Source organism: Colias philodice, chromosome 12 (genome assembly GCF_061535455.1).
Source record: "Colias philodice isolate Cphi_HAF_F1 chromosome 12, ilColPhil1 Martin Lab GWU primary, whole genome shotgun sequence".
NCBI classification, from domain to species: Eukaryota; Metazoa; Arthropoda; class Insecta; order Lepidoptera; family Pieridae; genus Colias; species Colias philodice.
This window is the reverse complement of record NC_143097.1, coordinates 5,289,902-5,314,347: the sequence shown is the minus strand read 5'-3', so window position 1 is coordinate 5,314,347 and position 24,446 is coordinate 5,289,902. Positions and strand designations below refer to the sequence as shown.

The window sequence follows — 24,446 nt, the reverse complement described above, 5'->3', positions numbered from 1 at the left end:
ATTGAAAAAAATGTTAATGTTAATGTTAATGTTAAAATAACCGTAAATATTTTTCAACCAATTATTATGTATACCACTTTATGAGGTTATTGCTAACTCTATGAATATTTTTTTTTTCAACACTGAACTTAGCGCAACCTGCTGGTGCGTTTCACGTTCCAATTAAGCATCAGCATAATTCGGCATTGTGCGGCACTGAGTCGCATTATGCTCTGTAATTGGAAAACAGCCTTAGTTATTTGTATAACGTCTTTGTAAACGGATAGTTGTGCTTTTACCTATAATAAGATCTGTGTATGATGTATATAGATTATCTATGTAATATGTCACTTGTCAGTAAGCTTGTCAGTGACACTTGACAGCTCCCAGCACAGCTCCCAGAGTCCCAGCTTACGACTGACGTTTATTTTTATGCTGAAGTTCAATTCAATCTTTATTCATAGGACCTTCATCATAAAAAAAAACATATTAGAATATTAATTTATTTTACTTCTTCGAAGAATTGTACATTAAAAAAAGAGGAGAGTTTAATAGTGCTTATTTCATTTCATATACATGTCAAAAAAATTGTAAATTAAGTGGTAAGTACAATTTTTCTTCACCTTCACTTTGAATCAAACATTAAATCCCAGAATTTTCGCATGCAGTTAACAAATCCTTTATTGCATGCAGCCTTTTATATTAAAAGGATGGATCCAAAGCAAGGTTTGTTTCGTGAAATCATTGCATAGTTCCATTAAAAGTAGCATAGACTAATACGTATACTAGTATGTATATATGCGAAAAGATGTACTAGTCGTGTACTAAATGTTTGTTTTGTGAGCTGTATGTGCAAATGAAGATAATTTGTGATAGTGAAGTCATGAACTTTTTATGATAGTTCTCATCTGTGCATGTCATTTCTAATGTGAAGATATTATATATTATGATCATAAATAATGGAATCATAATATATGGTATTTGTATATAATGTAGGAACGAAATACCTGTAAACTATTTAACGTAGAATAATCCAAGACTTATGATAATAAACTTATGTTTAAATTATGTGGTATTAATAAGAGTAAATGCAGATTAAATTTAAATTTTGCATAATAAACAATTTCACATTTATAAATATTATTCTAGATACTTTCAATGAATCAGTTTCCTCAATATTAGAACGGAAAGTACGCGGTTGGCTCAGTGGAGTTATTGACGACATGCGTCGTAGCAGCCCGGTGCAGCAGTGGCTGGACTCACTGCCAATTGACAATGATCAGACTCAAGTTGAATCCAATGTCGCAATCACTTTAAATGGAACTAATGAAAATGAAGTTGATACAAGAACAGTTTCTGGAGATATCAAGGCTGAAGATACCATCACTGAAAACACAGTAATTGAAGCTAACCATGATATTTTACAAGATGACCAAACATTGGATATTCCAGAAACAAAAGAAATATGGAAGAGAAAATCTTTAGAGAGTGGAGTCCTTACTAATGTCCAATCAAAGAGCTCTAAAATAAAATTAAAAAGAGATCATTCCATTCAGTCTGAAGGTTGCTCACCTAGAATTAAAAATCCTTTACTAAGAGATCAGTCACTGCAAGTGAGTATTGAAAGTTATTGCTGATAAAAACTTAACTAATAATTTGTGAACATTGATTTACTTAAGATAATTTATCATGCCCTGCATACTGCTATGTAATTTAGATTTTATTTTATTTTCCATGATTTCAGTCTGATGCCAGTGGGTCTAGTGGCAGTTCTGTTTTAAATGTGCTGGGAGCAAGAAAAGTTGATGCCGAGTCTGTTTTATTAGCATTGGGCTTTGGTCCAAGTGAGAAGCAACAAAAACTTCAGAGAATACCTGACAGATTTTTAGTGCCATCAAAGGTGAGTTTTACATTTCCTACCTACCTATATACCATTAAACAATATCCTTATTTTTCTCATATCATAGACAAACAAGGTGTTAAATTTTGTAATCATTTATTAACATTGTTTCTCTAAATTATATGTGATTTTATAAGTTAATATGTTTTTTCTTGCAGTTGCAAGGAATAAGCACCGAGCAATTTATTAAAAACGAACAGCACTCCATGAAAATGCATGATTGTGGAGTGTTTGGCTACCGAGGATTAACTGGTATGTACTTTTTGACATATTTTATGTTCGTATTATTTCATATAAAAAAAATTATAATTACTAAATTTATCTTTTGGGTATCTCCTGGGCTTGGAACATTATTTACATTAAATATTTCTGGTGTATTATCTTTGTAATCCTATTTATAAATACTAACCAAATGCTTATATAATTTGTTTTTCATTTACAATTTTTACAGTTACAATTGTACAAATTGTAAATGAAAAACATACTTAATTTATTGTATAGGAAAAAATATTACTCAATTACTACTAATTATATTGATAATCATCAACATAACATTTATCATGGTAATTAGTAATTACAATTAAAAAAAAAGTGAAAAAAATATTCTGTTTTTTATTCTACTCAATTTCAACATGTGTCAATTATATTAAGTTATGATTTTATATTCATCATGATAATACTAGGTATAATTATAATGTGTTGTATTTACTAATATTCTGGTCATTATTTTAACAAACAGGGAAGGCTTTTTAATATAACAATAATGTGTTCACTAATGATACTAACAAAATTACTAACAGAGCACTGCACTCCAGTGTGTCGGTTTATGAAACCAGTAGCATCTAACTATCACATCTCATACCAGGTTCCGCAGATTGCAGTACAGTAAGTACTTTGTTATTTGTTTTTATAATACATATTATATTATGTAATAATTTTTATCAAATTTGGAGGTATATCCAATACAATTTTTTCCAGTAATATTACAACATTAACCTAGTCTTAATAATATATGGATGTAAGCTGAAATTGTTAATCTTTGGCAATTAATTGTGTAGCATACATAATGATAATAATAATTAAATATTAATAAATAATGATGAATCATCCTGTGTTAAGGAAACAACAATATGAAAATGAGATAGAACATGTTTATCGTGTGAATTACTTCATCAGTTGCCTTATTTTGTAAATATTGAAATAATCTGCTTTGTGTTTATGATTTACACTTTTGAATACTTAAACCGAATGCTAAAAAAAAGGGATTTTTCATACAAAAATATCCTCAGAGAAAAGAGATTTCAATTGGTTAATATCGTTTGATTCCTGATGTTTATTTTAATGAAATCTTCAAAGTTTATCAATTTAATTGCCAATTTCAATCCAATACTTTTGATACTAGCGTACAGCGGTGTTACCCTTATACATTATTTTTGAATATACATATTTCTATTTCTTTCTTAATTAATTGCAGGGAATCCCCATGTTCCACCATCGACAATTGTAGCTAAAATAATAGATTGTTTGCTACAAGACGAAGAGTGTCGTCAAGAAGCTTTAACAAAAGCTCGACATTCAATAGCCGACATGCGAAGCGCGCCTGCCATTCACGCACATATAGCTGCCAGACTTCGGAGCACCTGATTTATTTTTAACAAATCCGTAATTATTAATCTACCCTATTGTTAGTTAAATTTTTGAACGATATGGCATTTACAAACCAATAACACAGATCCCTTAAAGTAAATTAATTAGTAAAGTATTGAATTCGTATAATCGTGATATAGAATAACTTTTTGTAGGCTCAACTGACAATTCAAAACATAATATTCTTCATTAGGCGCGGGTCAAACACAAGCGGCGCGGGCGCGGGCGTGCCATAAGCGCACCTCTTGAATCTGTTTTGCACCACGTCCTTCTTATACATTTTGTATGAAAGAATTTTGGACAGGCGTCGAGACGGCACGCCACGGTTGTGCCAAGGTTGCGCCTTTCCAAAATTATTTCATACAAAATGCCAATAGCGCACCCGATGCACGCCGGCAGCGCGCCCGCGGCGCGCTCCCGGCGCGCCCGCGGCGCGCCGCGCCGCTTGTATATGTCCCGCGCCTTAGTACTACCGTGCAAATAGTTTGATAGACATGGTATTAGATAAAAATTGTTTTGAGATAATGTAAGGTATATTTTTTTGTAAATTATCTGTAGATCTGATGAGAATTTGGTCTGAGAGCACACTGATACCATATTATATACAAAATGAATTATTAATCATAAAGTAATATTTATATCTCAAAATATTTACAATGATATATAAATGTATTCTTATTACTATTCATTAGAACATCATGTTTCAGTGAGTGAAAAAAAAAATACCTATAATGGTTCAAATTATATTATCATTTTTAATGATTTGGCTGTGTAAAAGTTGCGTTGCTAATACTAAACTGTGTTTAGAAAAAATAATAACGTTTAACTGCGCGGCCACACACTCGACGAGTGGTAATTGATATAGGAAGTAACGAGGAAAGTAGGCAGTTGCCACGTTACTCGTCATGCCTCGTCACGTCATGCGTCGTGCTCATCGTCCTGCTCACTGCTCCCTATTTTGTCGGTTTTTGCGCGCGAGTCAAAGGACCGGCAATACGAGTGCGAATGACTGGCCATGTAATCACGCGATCGCACTTCGCAATTTCACATCGAGCGCTCGCGCAAGACGCACACGTATGCAAAATTGGAAATCATGTCGTCGCCAAGCATGGAATGGTCAAATGAAAAAGTGTTATAATTTTTTTATGTTTGAGGACGACGACGACGATGTATATTTATTTTGACTACCTATATTATATATATATATATATATTACAATTAGCTATATAATACATATTTTAATTAGCTATACTAAAAATGCATAGCGCGCACGCTGCCATCGTTTCAACGACCATTGTGTGAGACATTGCAAATGACAAGTGAGGAGCGTCGCGATTATTGCGCGAGTGGCCAGAGAGGGCAATGTCGCGGCGAATAACGGCAGCGCGATGAACAGCGCGAGGAGCATAGTGTGGCTGCAGCATAAAAACAATACGATGAGCACGAATAAAATATTAGATTGCGCACTTAAAATCTTGGCGCTAATCAACGATATAGCCTAATACTTAAAAATGAAAACCCACTAATGCCAAACATAGAGGCCATTGAGAGCATAATGACTTATTGTAATTTTAAATTTACTGACTCAAGTATAGTATAAGCATCGTGGCTCAATGTAATTTAGTTCTTAATCCAAGAGATACTTAAAAATTATCTGACCATACTGCAGCAACCAGTAAATATATTTATAATTATTATGACATAATAATTTAGCTTAATGAATTTATTTAATGTTTACTTAATAAGTTTTTAATGTTTTAGAGATGACCTTTTTCATATTATTATAAATAAAGATTTATCATATACATTTCTAGTTATAAGTAAGTATGTAATATCAATATTAAATATTTTTGAATAAGTACATAGGTAATATACATAGTTAAGTCTGAATTCGAATTTCTTGTTGTACTTATTTCCTGATACTTAATTGATTGACTTATTTTTTGTAACATTCTAAACTTTACATAAAACTTGCCTCAATTTTTATAACAGTAACGTGTCATTAGAAGTTGTAAAAAATTTTTGAAATGTTTTATGATTTATCTGTTGTGTGCTTAATATACCTAGATCCTATAGTCTAACTTGTCAACAATAAATAACAACAATTTTTAGGTGTGCAAATTGTAATATATAACATATTATAATAATGTAAATTACAAGCATAATGTTTTTACAATAGCACAATTTGTTTATCAACTTTTAATGACCGAAAATAATGTACAATGTAGTTCACAAATTTTTAGGTTGTGGTTTTTTATTTAGTTGGTTTCTTTTTATTCTGGTTACCAGTTCTTAAATGTATAAATGTCAAAAAAATTATAGTATAGCATTGAGATAATATTACTACGTATGGAGGAGACACCACGAACAAAATCTGTGCGCCATTTTTTTGCTCTAACTAAGTTTTAAAAATTATTATTTAGTTAGGTACTTAACGATGAAAGTTATTCCTTTGCACTTTTCCGTATTATTTGTATTATTTGTGCAATATCGTAACGCACACGAAGGCATGCTTGATGCGTTTCACTTTAAAACCATTAAAAAATACCGCTCAACATACGTCACATGACGTTTGTTGAGTGGAACATAAGTGATGTAGGCGGTGTCGTCTCCATATTAATATTATCTCAATGTAGTATAGTGAGATGTTCAAATTAAATTCTGAGATAATTAGATAATGTAGAAACCATTGTGATAGTAGATTATATTTTGTCCTATGGAATAAAAATCTCCATTTTATGTTGCCATTTCGCTCTTTTTTGTGAGAAAAAGTAAGTATGTTTTATTATTATTTAAACCTATTTTTTCTTAAGTATTAATTAAAAGAATAATAATTAATCTTAATATTTTGATTGATCCGTGCCTTAATCAAATATATAAATATCTAACATAGTAGAATTTTTGGAGGATTCTGTACTTCCTATATTGTTAATTTTATTATACTTTGCTCATTATAAGTTACTTAATTATTCATAGTTAACTAATTTTATAAATCTCGACAATTTTTTTAGATGTGCAATACTTTTAGTGCAAATATCTTTGTTGTTATGGAGTGATTAAATTTCTTTATATTTATTGGATGTTTTTATTTTAACACGTATTTTATTTATTGGAAACATATTATTTTCATTATTAAGAAATGGTTACAACACCATGAAGAATATGAGTATTTATTTTAAACCTAATTATATTAATCAAACTAGTAAAATGTAAGCTTATTAAACCAACCGGAAAACTTTTCTCTACGTATGCAATATTTTCTGAATTCGTCAAATATAAACATCAATAAAGAAAAAGGTAGGGCCAGGAACCACCTGCAAATAAAATTAGTTTCTTACATTATGTATATTAACAAATAAATTACTAAATAGCTACCTATATACATACTATATTTCTATTTTTATTCTACAATTATTATTAATGTCATACCATTTCAGTCGTAGGGGATACGCGCGAAAGAAGGTATTGACTCCCGGCACGTAGCATACTATACACGCAAGAATAAGTTCAAAAACTAATCCGAAGTTCAGAGCTTTATTCTTCATACCTATGAAAAAAAAATATTGTTACTCTTCCGAATATAGTCAAGATATATGCTATATTTTTGCTTTATAGTCTCACCGGCGTAAAAAATTGAATTGAATCTTGTTTTACAAATAATTCCGTTCGTCATTTGTGTTATAACAATCGCTACGAAATACGCCGCTTGGCAAGCGCGTTCTAATTCTTTCCGCTCTGGATACGTCCACTCCTGTCCGAGCGAATCTTGCACGTCACTGACGGCCTCATTATCCCATTTTTGCCTTATTCCTGTTGTTATAGCTTGGTTGAATAAAACATTACCATTATTGTATTAAATGTTAATTCTTTAAGGTAAGTAATAACGAAGCATGCTCATGCATTTTTAGGACATAAAAATAGTAACGTAAATAGGTATATAGCATATAGGTAGGTACCTACTCAGTAAGTATTTTGAAAATTAATGGTTAGGTAATTAAAATTGTTAATCAATAGCATAATTAACAATTCAGTTTGGTACCTAAGTAGTAGATATAATTAGAAACTACTTAACTCAAATATGTAGTTGGTCTAATGAATAAGTAGCGAAAGGTCTACGGTGAATAAAATGGTCATTAGTTTCGCATGTCACAAATTACCGAATAGCTGGTAAGGATAAAATCCATGCTCAGCCATCACTATAAAGTACGCGAACATGCCAGCTGCGAATTCAATGAGACCCAAGTGTCCATACGCTAATCGGATCATAGAGCAGGATACTAAAGGGTCGCCGTGTCGAGGAGGCCGCGCCATCACATCTTGCTCGGCTCGCTCGTGGGCCAGAGAAACCGCGGGCCACATGTCGGTACCCAGGTCGACACACAGTATCGTCATAACACCTTAAATGAGTTCTGTTATATAGTTTTATGAGTTTTATCGCTTGCAACTTCCATTTAATGTAATACATTAATTATAGGTATATATTAAACGAGCATTAGAAATAAAATTTATTTTACGTTCTAGATATAAAAAGCAATTTACTTGTGTATACCTATAATTATAATAGATAATATTAATTAACAATCGAAGAGCCTGTTAACATAAGGTCAGATAATAAGGTTATACATTTGAGTAAGAATTTACACATTTTTTTGTACTAAGTAACTAGGTAACTTGGAAAATAATTATATTTTTACCTAGCGGTAATGGTATTGAAAATAGAATGAACATCAAGACTGGTATTATTTCCGGTACGTTGGATATAAGGATATAGCAAACTGATTTCTTTAAATTATCGAAAATCTTTCGTCCTTCCTCGATGCCTGTTACGATTGTGGCAAAGTTATCATCCATCAAAATAATATCAGCAGTTTGTTTTGATACCTGCAACATGACTGAATTTCATCCTCTATATTGTAGCACTAACATTGCATTTCACTAACAGTACGTTTCAAAATACGTACAGTTTAACTGCATTACATATTTTTAATAAGTATATTTAAAGTAAAAACCTGTGATCCAGTGAGGCCCATGGATATGCCAATATCGGCCCGTCTAAGTGCAGGGGCATCATTAACACCATCGCCTGTCACAGCTACCACGCTGCCTTGCCTCTGACACGCTTCTACGATTTGAAGCTTTTGTGTGGGCGAAGTACGCGCGAATACTAATGAATGCAATAGTTGAGTAAAAGTAAGTTCCATTATAATGTATGTGCATGCTAGTGCGCTTTTTAACTTAGGAGAAACATATTCCATTAGAAATACTATTTCTAAAATGGAACTAAATCAACATTATTAATTTATTTTGTTACTACATCTACTTCCTTCCTTTCTAACCTATTTCATAATGCTTTTCCAAAGTCAGAAACAGAAGATCCGGGGTCATATTGCGTAATTCAGAGCCAGTGACCACGTGGCATTTCGGCGACGTGGCTATCCCAACTTCTAGCGCCACCGCACGGGCAGTGGCTGGGTGGTCTCCGGTTACCATTATCACTCGGACCCCAGCTGCACGAACTCTTTCTATGGCTGATTGTACCTAATAATTTAATATGTACCTACGTTGCTTGAAAAATCACCAACGCTACAGTTGCCGGCACGTAACTAGACAACTATTTAGCAGCTCCGTCACGCTGGAACCCGCTTTAAAAAAAACCTTACTTTTTTTCAGCCTATTTTACCTACAAACGATGCTAATAAATGTAGTATAGGTCAATTTTTTGTAGTCTTATTAGTTACTTAGAAAACATCATTGATATCGTTCGAAGTAAAAAATATAAATAATAGCGTGTTGATTAGTTTTGGAATGGGTTCCAAATTGATTGTAGTTTATTGTAGTGGCAAGAAAATTCTTTATTTGCGTTGTTTTATCTCAAATTATTGCAAGAAGGTCACAATAACAAGATTTTAAAAAATAAATAACACTTGTTCAAAAACTACAAACGATGCCAATAAATGTAGTATAGGTCAATTTTTTGTAGTCTTATTAGTTACTTAGAAAACATCATTGATATCGTTCGAAGTAAAAAATATAAATAATAGCGTGTTGATTAGTTTTGGAATGGGTTCCAAATTGATTGTAGTTTATTGTAGTGGCAAGAAAATTTTTTATTTGCGTTGTTTCATCTCAAATTATTGCAAGAAGGTCACAATAACAAGATTTTAAAAAATAAATAACACTTGTTCAAAAACTACAAACGATGCCAATAAATGTAGTATAGGTCAATTTTTTGCAGCTCAAGTTTTCTTTATTTGCGTTGTTCTTTATTTGCGTTGTTTTATCTCAAATTATTGCAAGAAGGTCACAATAACAAGATTTTAAAAAATAAATAACACTTGTCCAAAAACTACAAACGATGCCAATAAATGTAGTATAGGTCAATTTTTTGTAGTCTTATTAGTTACTTAGAAAACATCATTGATATCGTTCGAAGTAAAAAATATAAATAATAGCGTGTTGATTAGTTTTGGAATGGGTTCCAAATTGATTGTAGTTTATTGTAATGGCAAGAAAATTCTTTATTTGCGTTGTTTTATCTCAAATTATTGCAAGAAGGTCACAATAACAAGATTTAAAAAAATAAATAACACTTGTTCAAAAACTACAAACGATGCCAATAAATGTAGTATAGGTCAATTTTTTGCAGCTCAAGTTTTCAATACTTACGAAAGTCCGTTAGTTGGCTGTCATTATTTTTTAATACGAAAAACAGCACATACTTGTAAGTCCAACGATTTTGAATTTATATTTTGAGGTATAATCGATGCTACATTTACTGTAGGCACTATAGTAACTGTAAACTTGTGTACGCACGCTTATATTTAATCGGTAATGTCCATATACATATAAAGGTATGCTGTCGGAAGACAAACTGTGAAACTACGAACGATTTCCTTTTCTATTTTCTAACGTTTTAAAATGTATCTCTCTATCAAACACTAAGTAGATTTATTCATTCGCACTTATAATCAGTAATAAGCAAGACATACAAATATAAAGGTACTGTGACAATTGTTCATATCGTTTGTAGTTTTTATGCCAGTGTCATTTTATTATACCACTACAATTTGGCTAGTTTTATCTGATTTTTCTTGAAGTTATTTTAGAGGATAAATTATTTTACCAGTACTACAATAAACGATAAATGACAATATTAATTCCAATTTTTTATATTGCACTATTTTGAGTTTTTTTTCGTTTCGGATGGAATTTATCCATTATTTCATTTTAATTACTTTTGTCGTCTCAGCAGTTTCGGATTATTAAGTGACTTTGTAACATTGAACAGCAAACTACTGAACATTAAAGATATCCAACTCTTTTTTTTTTTTAACATATATCATGTGCAATTTAATGTACACTAAATTACGAAACTCCCACACGCATACACAAACACGCACGTGTGCGAAGATGTATGTATGAGCATGAATATTTTTTTTTAACTACAAACGACACGAAATCCAAGGCTCATAATTGTTTTGAATATATTAACTTATTGAACACTAAATTTTTTGTTTTTTATTGCTTACAGGGGTTCAGCAGCCACTACAAACATATGAGTTTAGCTACAATCAACTACATTGTTTGTAGTTTTTGAACAAGTGTTATTTATTTTTTAAAATCTCGTTATTGTGACCTTCTTGCAATAATTTGAGATGAAACAACGCAAATAAAAAATTTTCTTGCCACTACAATAAACTACAATCAATTTGGAACCCATTCCAAAACTAATCAACACGCTATTATTTATATTTTTTACTTCGAACGATATCAATGATGTTTTCTAAGTAACTAATAAGACTACAAAAAATTGACCTATAAGTACTACATTTATTGGCATCGTTTGTAGTTTTTGAACAAGTGTTATTTATTTTTTAAAATCTTGTTATTGTGACCTTCTTGCAATAATTTGAGATAAAACAACGCAAATAAAGAATTTTCTTGCCACTACAATAAACTACAATCAATTTGGAACCCATTCCAAAACTAATCAACACGCTATTATTTATATTTTTTACTTCGAACGATATCAATGATGTTTTCTAAGTAACTAATAAGACTACAAAAAATTGACCTATACTACATTTATTGGCATCGTTTGTAGTTTTTGAACAAGTGTTATTTAATTTTTAAAATCTTCTTATTGTGACCTTCTTGCAATAATTTGAGATAAAACAACGCAAATAAAGAATTTTCTTGCCACTACAATAAACTACAATCAATTTGGAACCCATTCCAAAACTAATCAACACGCTATTATTTATATTTTTTACTTCGAACGATATCAATGATGTTTTCTAAGTAACTAATAAGACTACAAAAAATTGACCTATACTACATTTATTGGCATCGTTTGTAGTTTTTGAACAAGTGTTATTTATTTTTTAAAATCTTGTTATTGTGACCTTCTTGCAATAATTTTAGATAAAACAACGCAAATAAAGAATTTTCTTGCCACTACAATAAACTACAATCAATTTGGAACCCATTCCAAAACTAATCAACACGCTATTATTTATATTTTTTACTTCGAACGATATCAATGATGTTTTCTAAGTAACTAATAAGACTACAAAAAATTGACCTATACCTACTACATTTATTAGCATCGTTTGTAGGTAAAATAGGCTGAAAAAAAGTAAGGTTTTTTTTAAAGCGGGTTCCAGCGTGACGGAGCTCTATTTAGCATAGTGGGGGAAGCTTTCGCATGTAACAGCAACACTGCGCCAATAACTTGTAAAAATACGTGCCGACAATAATTATATTTTTATACCCCTTTTAAGAATGATGATATAATTAATTCGCGCCCACATAGTCGAAGTTCATTGGAAAGCCCTGTCTTCATTTAACTCATTTGTAATTGTGCTTATAATTTATATTCTATATATTAAATACGTTATAAAATATTAATGCTAAAATAATGCCATATCTGGACTAGTAGGATTACTATCCTAAAGCTGAGATGATTACCTCTTCTCTCGGTGGATCGATGAGACCCATTAAACCAAGAAAACGAAGATTTTCAACTGGGAAGTTAACATCTTCAGCATCGAATTCATATCCCGTTGGATATTCTTTAGGATCTAGGTGCAGATCAGCAAATGCTAAGATACGTTCACCTGTCACAAATATGATTATATACAAATTAAAAAAAATATTACTTCCTGAGTTATCTGTGGGTTGGTTAATTATATAATTATGTAGTAATATCTTCATTTCTACATTGTTCATACCCGTGTTTGCCATTTCTTCAATAGCATTATCAATGACTTCCTTTATTTCTTCAGTAGTTTCAATGGTTTTGTTGTCGAAAGCGATAGTAGAGCTTCGAGCTAATATTACTTCAGGCGCTCCTTTCATTACCAGAACATATGTTGATGTTGATTTGTTTAAATGAATACTGATCTGTAAGTTTCAATGCTTTACAAACATTATGAATTAGGTACAAAATTCCGATGATGACAGATGATATTAAATACATATTATATCAAACCATCAGTTTTATAATACCTAAAAAACATTTCTTGGAGAGACGCTAAAAAATGTGATGAATCTTACTTGATATTTGTTAACAGAATTAAAAGGAATTTCTGTAAGTTTTGGAAAGTCCTTTCTAATGAAAACTGGGTTATCGCACTGGGACAAGAAATTTAATATCGCTTTTTCTGAAGCATCGCCCTGAATATACCCGTTCCCATTTATCGTAGCGTTACTGCAAAGTGCACCACAGATTTTTAAACTGTGGAATGCTGAAAATGTGTTTAATTTTAGGTATTGTAACAAGATTTTAATTTTCATTTAAAAATTACTTAAATAAATTATTATGGATAGCGTGGTCATCGAGGAAGGTCTTTAGATTTTAATATAAAATTTGTTACCTAAGTAAGTTTTTGACTACGCGGGCGAAGCCGCGATGAAAATACTTGCCTGGGTTTATTTTCAATTGTTCTGAAAACAATGAATAGGAATGTTGATTAGAACTTTTTGAGGGCTTTCATTTAAATGTAAAAATAGTTTATTATTCATAAATATTTTATAAAGACCACTTCAAAATAAGTAACTAGTTAAATAACTAATAACATAACTATATTCAAAATTCATTAAATTAATAAAAAATTGTTTTCTACCCATTTCTGAATCCGAGAGTGTGTAGGTTTTATTACCAATCCAAATATGGCGGACACGCATTTTATTTTCCGTGAGGGTACCAGTTTTATCCGAACATATTGTGGTACAAGCACCTAAAGCTTCCATGGCTTCCAAATTTTTCACCAGACAATTTTTTGTTACCATGTGTTTTGCTGTTAATGTCAATGACGCTGTTACCGTTGGTTGTAAGCCTTCGAAACATAGAAAAACTTTTTACTCCCGCAAACTTTAAACTCAGCAACATCTAGCAGAACTTGCACAAGTCGAACATTTTCATATTCTAAGTGTGTAAGGAAGTCAAGAGAAAGAATCTTTATCAACATACCTTCTGGAATATTGGCCACGACAATGCCTATAACAAATATAGTTGTTTGCATAAACGGGTATCCAAGAGCTAGCGACGCACTGGCAATAAAGAGACCTAAGCTCAACGCCCATACAGACATATATCTCATTAAGAGGCGAATTTCCCGCGACAAAGGAGACGGGGCTGGCTGTAGTCTTGCTGCAAGACCCGCAACACGACCTAGTGCAGTTAAATCTCCACAACATATCACGACACCTAAAAAAACCCTGGATAATTGATATTAATGTTGATTTACAATTTGGCATCTGTTTTATCTTATTTCTTACCATTTGCACATCCCTCCACACATAATGCAGAAAAGAATGCCACATTTTGCGATTCAAGTATATTAAGAGTACCTTCTGTGTTGCTACGTGGAACAGCTAAGCATTCTCCCGTCAATGATGAATTATCCACCTATCGATTTTTATTAAAATCTATTAAACATAGACCTTCCATACTTCGTAAAGCATATTAATTCAGCAGGACTGAAACTAGGAAAATTTGAAGTTTTGGATACTTATGTACATACTTTAAAACCTTTACTATCGATAATGCGAATATCTGCGGGGATAACATCACCAGCCTTGACATGAATGATATCTCCTCTCACTAAATCACGCACCGGAGTGTCCACATTCATGACTCCATCCCGAATACAACTTGTATTCATTGGTATCATGTTATTGAAGGTTTTCATTATCTATAGAGAAATCGTTATTAGTTTGATAAAGTTACAATGTCTGGTAAATAATGTAACTATCTATTAGCAAGTTAAAGACCATGCCTTAGAACTTTTATAGTTTTGTAGAAAGCTAAACAGTCCACAAATAACATCGACTGCAATTAACACGCATCCCAAATACAAGTTGTCTGTACTTGGATGTGGTTTAGTAAATACTTCGATAAGGTATGCAGTCAAACATAAAATAGCTCCCAGCCAAATTAAAATAGAAAAACCTGCGCAAAGAAAAAATACAGTTAGAGAATCCCTCTTATTCTTTATCAGGTTATATATTTTATCAAGTACCTGTGCATAATGATTTGAATAACATGCGAGACCATCCATATTGCGAAGCTGGAGTTAAGGTATTAGGACCGTAATATTCCAATAATTCTTTAGCTCTTTCACTTGTCAAACCTACTGCAGGGTTGGTATCGAGTGAAGAATACAATTCGTCTATAATTAAAAGAAAGCATTTAACGTTTGAAGATTATATAAAGGGTGAAAAAGTAAGATAATTATACTTACTTAACGGTATAAGATGCGCATCGGTTTGGATTTCTTTTTTCAAAATATTTAAACGAGTACTACTGAGATCCCTAGATCGAAGACCTTTAGGATTGTTAGGACGGAATAAATCGGATATAGAAGAAAAACTCGAAGTTCGCGAATTCATTTTTGTTATAAATATAATTTAAAGTAGGTATTCAAGTTAATTTTTTTTTTCGTGTATCCATCTAGATGGCTCTGGAAATTTCTTTTTAAATTTGGAATTATGGAATAATGTAAATTGATTATACCTAAATGTCGTTTTTTTTTGACTAATCCATACTAATATTATAAATGCGAAAGTAACTCTGTCTGTCTGTCTGTTACTGAATCACGCCTAAACTACTGAACCAATTTTCATGAAATTTGGTATGGAGATATTTTGATAGGTACCCCAGAAAGGACATAGGCTACTTTTTATCCCGGGAAAATGACGCAATCCCGGAAATCCCACGGGAACTATGCGGGTTTTTCTTTGACTGCGCGGGCGAAGCCGCGGGCGGAAACCTAGTTTGTAATTAAAAGGAGAAAAAATAAATAAATTCAGATCATGCTACACGGATAAATAAGGTGATAAATGACAACTCTAAAAATATCAAAAATATTATTATCAACATAACATATTTATGACTATACAAGGATGGAAAAACATCTAGGTACTATAATTGACTATTTCATTACTAGTGACTATTTCAAGGGAAAAACAAATGACACAGTAAAAGAGGACAATGCTTATTTAACATTAATCATTTTCCAACAATAGCGTCATATGGTTCTTTTTTTATCGGTAAATAATTATCAATTATCGCTGATTATTTTCACACAGAGGCAGCAATGAAAATAAAAAATATAATATAGCATTAAAAACTAAGTTTTCTGATTTGGGTGCAAATTAAAAGGATGTTATTCAATTAAAAGTATATTAAAATAAATGTTTGACATTTTATATACAAATATGATCTCTTTACCTACCCTCAAAATAACTTAAAAAAATATTAATTATTGGAAATACCTTCACCTATGCTAATTATATTATATTATATATAATTCTTATAATTTGCTTGTACCATATACCCTTTTACCTATATTTCTAAGTTCTTGAATTTCAAGTTTATTTATCTCTATGAGTTTCTTTATATTTGGTTCACGCATTAACCTTTTTGTGGTTATCAAAGAATGTTGAGATAGTTTCAGTAACTCTTTAATATTCTTCCATGATTTGCTTTGTAATTCTTGCTTTTTGTATACATTACTTATAAGTCCATATTGTAAAGCCTCCTTAGCAGTCATTTTGTAATTTAACATCAACATTTGACGTGCCTGCAAACATTTGGAAAAAAAAACTTATGAATTCAAATTTAACTACAGCACTAAATATTTCTGTACTAAAGTTCTACACTACTATAGTCTGTCCACTATAAGAATTGCTTTTTGACAGCTCGACGGGTGATACCAGAAGTGATGTTCAAAAGATTATCGATTGTGATAGCATTTCAATTATAAATTCAAAATATTATCATAAATCGAATCAGGTACGTAAATAATAATTACAACGTAAACGTACTAATAAGATATGTAATAATAAGACCACATATCTATGCATTGTATGTTAAAACTAAACTAAACTAATATTTTATTATTTATTGGTTTCTATCTTACAATTTGGTTGTCTTTACGTTTAAATTATTTATCATAATACAAGAGTTTTTCTGTATCGGATATATTTTACAGAGTATTTCTATCAAATATTTTAATCTATCGACCCATCATTGAATAATTCTGTGTAGGCATCACTAAGTGGGCGGGACCTGTCCATGAAGTACGATAATTATTTGTATGACATTTAAACATAGACAATACAATCCTACATAGGCGTGAAGCTGTCAAAAAGCAAATAATATAATGGACAGAGTATAGATGAATACACTTCTTTAAAATTTTAACCTCAATTATAAATATAACTTACCATTCTCTCTCCCAATAACGAAGGAAAAGTTATGGATGAGCAAGCTTCAGATACCAAATCCAACTTGCTAAATGGTGTATAAAAGAAAGCCTGAAACAAACATTATTTTATACACAAGTTATTAAGTCAGTTGTACATGTTACAGATATTTTACATATTGCATAGATTACCTCCTATACAGTTAAAAACTCACAAAACTCATAATGAAGTTATTTTTCAATACATATTACACAAACAGGTTATTTTTTTTAAAGATGAATACTACTTACATCTTCTGACGCATAAACAAAATCACATAGCGGTAAAGTTGTTACAGCTATTCCAACTGCAGGACCATTAACAATAGCAATCAAAAGCTTAGGGAATAATATTATAGACTCAATAAATTGTTCAATTGCTTTCAACAGAGCATCTGTATTTCCTGGGTCGTTGTTTAAATCATTACCACTGCAGTAGAAATCTCCAGTTCCAGTCAAAACGACGATTGAAATGTTATCATCTGTTGCTGCATTATTTATCAATTTATTTATCTCAACATACATATTATAATCAATGGCGTTTTTCTTTTTAGGTTTATTGAATTGTATTATTCTAACATTTGATTCATCGCGTACTTGTATTCTATTCATTTTATATTATTATGAATTTTATTTTTATTTTTTTAAACTTAATGCAAAATTTGTAAACAACACATTTGACATATATTTGACTGTTGACACATGAGTATGTTCTGCACAGATTACTATTTAGTATTTAATAGTCAGAATGTTCTGTGCACATGAGATTTAAGTTTTTATTCGGAGGTTCAGAGGTCAACATTTCCACAGATTAAGGGTGCTTTTACACCACAGTTTAACACCGTGAACACTGTGGTGAACATGTGGGTGAACAGTGAACACCTATTAAATATTAATAAGATTATGTAATTTATTTTATTTATTTATTTATTATTAATAATAATGTGTGAGGATATCTATTTAGCTGTGCTGTAAAAATGGCTGGCGATTTTCAGCAAAGCTGTGCGAGGAAAATATATGCGGTGCGAGAATGCGTTGAAATGTCTTTTATGTGTTAATAAAAATTTATATGGAATTTTCCTCCAATCATGTGCGAGGATGTACACTAGCGAGGAATTTGTTTGTAAATAACCAATAGTATCGCTACGAACGCTAAGGGGCTGACTCCACGAGCGAGAGAATCGCGGCGATATTATCGTCGTGCCACGTATTTCTATACACTCTCTATGGAACCGTCTCCACACGGCGATATTATCGCCGCGATGCGACGAGTGGCAATGAGCGCGCGAAACGTCATTACATCGTCGCTAGCCCGCCGCGACCAGCAGCGGGCTAGCGACGAGCGCGCGGCGGGCCCGCTGTCAAACGCAGCGTCATTTCAGCGTTGCCTCTGGTCTTCTCGTAGTTCTCTTCAAGGAAACGTGGCGATACCGTTACGAGTCGCCGCGGAAACGCTGCGATTCCGTTACGACTCGCGACGATACGCGGCGGAATTATCGCTCGTTCGTGGAGATTATCCGACGATATAAGGGCGGACTCGTCGCGATTCTCTCGCTCGTGGAGTCAGCGCCTAAGCGCTTCATACTTCAAATCATATTGTAGCTGCTCAGTTTGCACAGCAAGGGTTTGTGCAATGTGGACCCGTTTAGTACCTAAGCAGTAAGCAGTTTTATGTCGGTTCTGTAGCATACCTTAGCTATAATCTTTAGCATAGGTAGCTTTAAAGCGATAAGGCCGCCAAATTGTACATTTAAGTTACCTATCTATCCCCGTTTTCCAATTACAGCACTAGAGCGCATTATGCGGCATAATGCTTAACGTTGAATGTTCCAACTACAGCAACGCTTTGCACAATCGAGCACTAGAAAAAGTAATGCGCGTGAATTGATGCGTGCAATCGATTTATCGTTATTAATTTTATTATTAATTGTTGGAAAAAAATTTAAAGCTTTCGTTTCATTGTAGTTTTTTCGAAATAATCAAAGTTAATTCAAATTGTGTTAAGAAAATAAATAAAAGACGTGTGGCACTCGGGGACTGCCGCGGTAAAGCTATTGCATGCTATGCCTTCAAGCCACACCTCCGCGCCCGTCGGAGTGGGGAGCGTGAGGTTTTTCGTTACGCAATTTCTGGATTCGGTCCCCGCGCTCAAGGCCCGCGATAGAAGCTATGCAATAGCTTAATATAAGTATGGATGAAGGTACAAACATTGAAAAAAATGTTAATGAAATAATCAAAATCCAAATTACTTAAAATAACCGTAAATATTTTTCATCCAATTATTATGTATGTACCACTTTATTTACACATGCTAAGAATATTTTTTTTCAACACTGAACTTAGCGCAACCTGCTGGTGCATTTCACGTTCCAATTAAGCATCAGCATAATTCGGCATTGTGCGGCACTGAGTCGCATTATTCCTGTGCATTATTCTCTGTAATTGGAAAACAGCCTATAAATGTTATTTTTTGTGTGCATTGTACAGATAAAGTGTTTTCTATTCTATTCTATTCTATATTTTTGGACAATGTCAAAAAGGTCAAATTTGACGTTTTAGACATTTTTGACGTTCCGTTCCGTAACCGATACGTTTGTGATTAGGTTGTACTTCAGTAAGTAACATCTCTAAATAATATATTTTAATATCTTACCCGTTACAGAGTTCAATAAAACTGTGCTGACAAATAACTGGTTTAAGCTTATATACATTACTAATGAGTATAACGAGATAGGTGCATATATTTAATATCATATCAATCAAGTAATCAACTCTATAGGGTGATTGAAAAAAAAATTATTTAAACTACACTTATCCATTTCATAGTCAGTAATTTGAATCCATAAAGTGTCTTAAATTTACAATTGCTTTCGCTGTAGCAGAAAAAATTTGTAAATGAGTTGGTTTTATATTTAAAATGATCTGCCGCTTCATGAATAGAGTCCTAAAAGCCAATAACCTTTGTAATAATAGTAGGTTTCATTGTTGGAATAAGATAAAAGAAAACGCTGTCCTACAAAATAAAAGGATGTTCAAATCGGCTGTATTCAATCTTGAGGAGGCATCTAAGGATAAAATTCAAGAGTTCCTGAATTCATTTGACACTGTTCTGTCAGATTGTGATGGTGAGTGCTAAATACCCAGTTTGTTGCTTAATTTATACTTTGAAATATTATCATTATTCTATGTATTTATTACTACTACATTATTAATTTATTTAATATCATTTAACATTTTGATTGCAGGTGTGTTATGGATAAACAATAATGCCATACCTGGATCAGCTGATGTAATGAATTATTTTAGGAAAATTGGAAAGAGAGTATTCTATGTGACTAATAATTCTACAAAAATTAGAGCAGATTTTGCTATCAAAGCTCAAGAATTGGGTTTTGTTGCTGAACCGGTAAAGTATAACATACACTTTATTGATTAAAACTTAACAACAACATAATATTGAATTTTTATGAAATATAACATGACTCTTTGTTCTTTAGGAAGAAATTTTGTCAACAGCATATCTAGTAGCTCATTATTTAAAAGGTATTGGGTTCAAAAAGAAGGTGTATCTTATTGGATCAAATGGTATTGGTGATGAATTGAAAGCTGTTGGAATTCGGCACATAGGAATTGGAGTAGGTGTTTAATAAATTATTTACCTAATGCTTTTTCAAATGAGCAAAGTAATTACTAATATTACATCTTCATCATTTTATTTCAGCCAGATCATGTAAAACCAGACTTTAAATCCATGACAAATTCAGATTTAGATCCCGAAGTGGGTGCTGTTGTGGTTGGTTTTGATGAGCATGTTAGTTATCCCAAGTTAATGAAGGCTGCATCATACCTGGCAAATGAGGAATGCCTTTTTGTTGCTACAAACACAGATGAAAGGTTTCCGAAATCCAGTACAATTATTGTACCCGGTACAGGCACATTGGTGAGGGCAGTTGAAACATGTTCAGAAAGAAAAGCTTTAGTGCTGGGAAAACCAAATGATTATGTGCGCAAGTTTTTAGAGTCATTTGGACTGGACCCCGCAAGAACTTTGATGATTGGTGATAGGTAAGTCTATGTCATTTCATTCCTTAAAAGTACCAATCCCATATTATTTGTAAGTTTACATCAAAAATTAATTTAGAATGATTACTTACATTAGAATTAATTTATCTTGACTATTATGTTTATCTATTTCATAATACTCATGTTTTTTATCACAACATTGGCAAGTCTTTGTTTAATTTTGTAATAAGATAAAATACTTTGTCTTTCATCATCCTTCTTTAATATTATATAACACGTCATGTGAATGATATAAGTATTACTAAATTAATTAATAAGGATAACTTAATCCAAACAAAATAATCCACTGATGGATGCTAGCTAGCAAAAATTTTAAACCTATAATACTATTTCAGATGTAACACTGACATTGAATTTGGTGTGAGGTGCGGTTTTCAAACACTGCTTGTGTTAACAGGAGTCACTTCCACAAAGGATTTGGAAAAAATGAGGAGCGAGAGAAAGGAACCTTTGCCTGATGTAGTACTGCCTAAACTAGGTAGTCTACTGAACTTAGTGTCATAGTGCAATTATTGTTTAATAGTACAATGCTTTAAGCATAGTCATAGGTCAATTGTACAATCTTTGTGATACACAATATTTGTAATTTGTATTTATTTTATGCAATTATATTGCCATTATCACTGTGTGATTAAGACCTAAGATTTTATTTTGAACTATTTGAAACCATTTTATTACACCATCTTTTTCTTCTTTCCTTTGAACAAGTACACACATCATTAATTAATATTATAAAATGAAATGGAAAGTTCTTTGTTAAATTTTGTTATTTATTTAAAAAAAGTACATATTTTTTAAATAATTCTGAGATCATTGACAATAACTATTACTATAAATAGATAGTAAGAGTTTATAATAACTTAAAATAGAAACTTTATAATGTGTAGATGTGCTTTTAGACTTGCAAAACAAGAAAGTTATTTGTATTAGCTAATGCTGTGTATATTCTAAAGTATAATTATATGTTCTTGAAACAATTCAAACGTTATTAGTTATATCTGCAGTTCTATATCTCTACTCCAATTTGTAAAAAATATAGCAGAAAATCTTATAAAAAAAAAATTAATGTGGCACTCGGGGACTGCCGCGGTAAAGCTATTGCATGCTATGCCTTCAAGCCACACCTCCGCGCCCGTCGGAGTGGGGAGCGTGAGGTTTTTTCCTTACGGAATTTCTGGATTCGGTCCCCGCGCTCAAGGCCCGCGATAGAAGCTATGCAATAGCTTAATAATAAAAAAGGTTCATTCAGTATACCCACATGTTATGTATTGCTAGTTTTATATCAATTAGTAATATTTTATCCAAAATGTGGATAAAAAGCTTTAAAATGCTTTTATAAGTGTTCAAATATAATTAATCTGTATTTTAATGAAGGTGTTGAACACCTAAGTAGAGCGTAATAGGTACGTAAGTAACTTTTTTTGGGTGAGATTATTACTATTTTTGTATGATTGTAAAATAATAATGAGTAAGTGCTAATGCTTAATCTTTTTAATCGGTTTTAATGGGTCATTGAAATCAATTGTTCTTGGAAAAAAATTAATAAAAGTATGGTTTAATATAATATTATGTTTTATTTTATAAAAACTACCCACGTAAGATTAAATGGTCTGCAAATAACATAGCTCGCTAGTAAATTACTGTTTATTATTATCACGACAGTTTCGGTTTATATTTCTCAGCTTAGACCACAATGAACACGATACTCCTAACTCCACCACAGTCGTATACGAATTAAAATAAATTTCTTGGTTATATTTGTATACGTAGTATATTATTATTAGTCTGTGGTTATATTATGGTTATAGTCTAAGATCCGGCTGCGGGATTAGTGCGTTCATAGTTTTTTTTGCTAAAACCTAAATTTTTATGTATATTTATTACTCGGAGAATAGATATCTACCAGGTTGCCTATCAAAATTTGGCCGCTAGTATTTTCTATTATTTTTGGTAAACAATTTCGTAAAGTTGCTTTTTAAATAAAAGTACCTCTACATCACGGCAATTTATAAAGATTTTAAAAAATCACGATTGCCGTTGCACACCTGGCCGCACCAAATTAATAATTAAAACTATTTTTTTTCCATTAAAAGGAAAAACTAACTCACGAGCGCGGTTGAAACCGCGACACAGCTAGTCTGTCAAAATAACCAAATAGTGGCTACTATGTGGTAGGAAAAGTCTGTACTGGGTGTATGTGCATGTGTAAAATTAGTAGGTAGGTGTTTTGTAATTGTTTAGTAAATAAGTACCTACTCAACCTCAAAAAATATTAAAATTGATCCGATTTGCTAGTTGCTTAATTTTAAACGTACAACAAAGCCGGGACGGCATACGTTGTTCTGCCTCTCTTATCATTTAGAGGTATGAAAAATAGACGTTGGCCGATTCTCACATTATCTACCCAATAGGCACACAAAATGAATACAGTACAATGTGCAGTACAATCTTGATTCTTGCTACGTATCTGTCCACTGAATGTTATGTAAATCGTGCGATTGTCACATTTATATTATTAGGAATTTTAATTATCTATCTAAATATTCTTCTTTTGTTTAGTCATAAATGATAATGTGTACTTAAAATCCTTACTAATATTATAATTAATGCGAAAGTAACTCTGTCTGTCTGTCTGTTACTCAATCACGCCTAAACTACTGAACCAATTAGCATGAAAAACAAACTACTGAAAAAATTTGGTATGGAGATATTTTGATACCCGAGAAAGGACATAGGCTACCTTTTATTGCAAAATATGTACCACGGGCGAAGCCGGGGCGGACCACTAGTATAAAATAATTCTAGGTTACGTGAATATACGAGATAATTTTTTACAGCTTTTAGGTAAAAAGGTAGATAAGCCGCGTATTGAATAATAAATAATTAAGTAGGTTTCGGTAATTTTACCGACTAATAAACATTAAAAATAAAAAAGTTTTTCCTATTTTTTGTTCAGATTGTATTAGGTACCTAGTTACTTTAAACTTACCTACTTATTTTTTTAAATTACATGATTGAAAATTTGCCTCTATCTAGGTATATCTACTAGATACATTATACACTATCAATACAGATCTTGCTCTACT

The 24,446-nt window shown here is 32.0% G+C and overlaps 4 protein-coding genes across 11 annotated transcripts; 2 read left to right on the top strand and 2 right to left on the bottom strand.

Annotated features, from left to right (window-relative positions):
• Positions 1–382: 382 nt before the first annotated feature.
• olf186-M (Ki-ras-induced actin-interacting protein-IP3R-interacting domain olf186-M) lies at positions 383–6,601 on the top strand. Of its 5 annotated transcripts, none has more exons than XM_089701500.1 (6): positions 609–705; positions 1,129–1,592; positions 1,724–1,879; positions 2,038–2,131; positions 2,680–2,764; positions 3,354–6,601. In XM_089701500.1, the coding sequence occupies exons 1-6, from the start codon at positions 642–644 to the stop codon at positions 3,388–3,390; spliced, it is 900 nt and encodes a 299-aa protein (XP_089557626.1). In that variant the 5' UTR covers positions 609–641; the 3' UTR covers positions 3,391–6,601. The 5 variants fall into 5 exon arrangements, 3 of the variants coding, with proteins under 3 accessions (XP_089557627.1, XP_089557626.1, XP_089557625.1); XR_016316371.1 differs by lacking the exon at positions 2,680–2,764 and having other exon boundaries at positions 615–705; positions 3,354–3,719; positions 3,994–6,601; XR_016316372.1 differs by lacking the exon at positions 2,680–2,764 and having other exon boundaries at positions 615–705; positions 3,354–6,301; positions 6,353–6,601.
• A 113-nt stretch (positions 6,602–6,714) lies between these two features.
• Positions 6,715–15,453, bottom strand: LOC149483984 (sodium/potassium-transporting ATPase subunit alpha-like). The gene is made up of 17 exons (XM_089701502.1): positions 15,274–15,453; positions 15,052–15,201; positions 14,809–14,981; positions 14,554–14,724; positions 14,309–14,438; positions 14,001–14,237; positions 13,654–13,866; positions 13,454–13,474; positions 13,085–13,275; positions 12,497–12,931; positions 8,863–9,064; positions 8,536–8,690; positions 8,221–8,407; positions 7,684–7,923; positions 7,148–7,336; positions 6,956–7,073; positions 6,715–6,840 (listed from the first exon to the last, which is right to left on the bottom strand). Exons 1-17 carry the CDS (start codon positions 15,419–15,421, stop codon positions 6,726–6,728), a joined length of 3,075 nt encoding a protein of 1,024 aa, XP_089557628.1. The 5' UTR covers positions 15,422–15,453; the 3' UTR covers positions 6,715–6,725.
• Positions 15,454–16,201: 748 nt separating this feature from the next.
• Dci (Dodecenoyl-CoA delta-isomerase) lies at positions 16,202–18,000 on the bottom strand. Its single transcript, XM_089701498.1, has 3 exons — positions 17,530–18,000; positions 17,261–17,350; positions 16,202–16,614 (listed from the first exon to the last, which is right to left on the bottom strand). Exons 1-3 carry the CDS (start codon positions 17,887–17,889, stop codon positions 16,345–16,347), a joined length of 720 nt encoding a protein of 239 aa, XP_089557624.1. The 5' UTR covers positions 17,890–18,000; the 3' UTR covers positions 16,202–16,344.
• A 1,652-nt stretch (positions 18,001–19,652) lies between these two features.
• On the top strand, positions 19,653–22,932 carry LOC149483982 (phosphoglycolate phosphatase). Of its 4 annotated transcripts, none has more exons than XM_089701496.1 (6): positions 19,653–19,891; positions 20,254–20,402; positions 20,523–20,683; positions 20,775–20,912; positions 20,999–21,342; positions 21,696–22,931. In XM_089701496.1, the coding sequence occupies exons 2-6, from the start codon at positions 20,306–20,308 to the stop codon at positions 21,862–21,864; spliced, it is 909 nt and encodes a 302-aa protein (XP_089557622.1). In that variant the 5' UTR covers positions 19,653–19,891; positions 20,254–20,305; the 3' UTR covers positions 21,865–22,931. The 4 variants fall into 4 exon arrangements, with proteins under 4 accessions (XP_089557622.1, XP_089557620.1, XP_089557621.1 ...); XM_089701494.1 differs by having other exon boundaries at positions 19,654–19,891; positions 20,251–20,402; XM_089701495.1 differs by lacking the exon at positions 19,653–19,891 and adding an exon at positions 19,897–20,011 and having other exon boundaries at positions 20,251–20,402.
• The last annotated feature ends 1,514 nt before the right edge of the window (positions 22,933–24,446 follow it).

Bases quoted from the DNA above. Each gene is read 5' to 3' on its own strand.
- LOC149483982 (XM_089701493.1), top strand. From the start codon at position 20,195: ATGATCTGCCGCTTCATGAATAGAGTCCTAAAAGCCAATAACCTTTGT. The intron at 20,684-20,774 runs GTAAAGTATAAC...TTTGTTCTTTAG, and splicing joins TGGGTTTTGTTGCTGAACCG to GAAGAAATTTTGTCAACAGC. The intron at 20,913-20,998 runs GTAGGTGTTTAA...ATTTTATTTCAG, and splicing joins TTCGGCACATAGGAATTGGA to CCAGATCATGTAAAACCAGA.
- LOC149483984 (XM_089701502.1), bottom strand. From the start codon at position 15,421: ATGAATTCGCGAACTTCGAGTTTTTCTTCTATATCCGATTTATTCCGT. The intron at 14,238-14,308 runs GTAAGAAATAAG...GGGTTTTTTTAG, and splicing joins TGTGGAGGGATGTGCAAATG to GTGTCGTGATATGTTGTGGA. The intron at 12,932-13,084 runs GTAAGATTCATC...TGAAACTTACAG, and splicing joins ATTCTGTTAACAAATATCAA to ATCAGTATTCATTTAAACAA.
- Dci (XM_089701498.1), bottom strand. From the start codon at position 17,889: ATGAATAGAATACAAGTACGCGATGAATCAAATGTTAGAATAATACAA. The intron at 17,351-17,529 runs GTAAGTAGTATT...TGTTTGTTTCAG, and splicing joins TTGTTTATGCGTCAGAAGAT to GCTTTCTTTTATACACCATT. The intron at 16,615-17,260 runs GTAAGTTATATT...AAATGTTTGCAG, and splicing joins CGTTATTGGGAGAGAGAATG to GCACGTCAAATGTTGATGTT.
- olf186-M (XM_089701499.1), top strand. From the start codon at position 642: ATGCAGTTAACAAATCCTTTATTGCATGCAGCCTTTTATATTAAAAGG. The intron at 706-1,128 runs GTTTGTTTCGTG...ATATTATTCTAG, and splicing joins AAGGATGGATCCAAAGCAAG to ATACTTTCAATGAATCAGTT. The intron at 1,880-2,037 runs GTGAGTTTTACA...TTTTTCTTGCAG, and splicing joins GATTTTTAGTGCCATCAAAG to TTGCAAGGAATAAGCACCGA.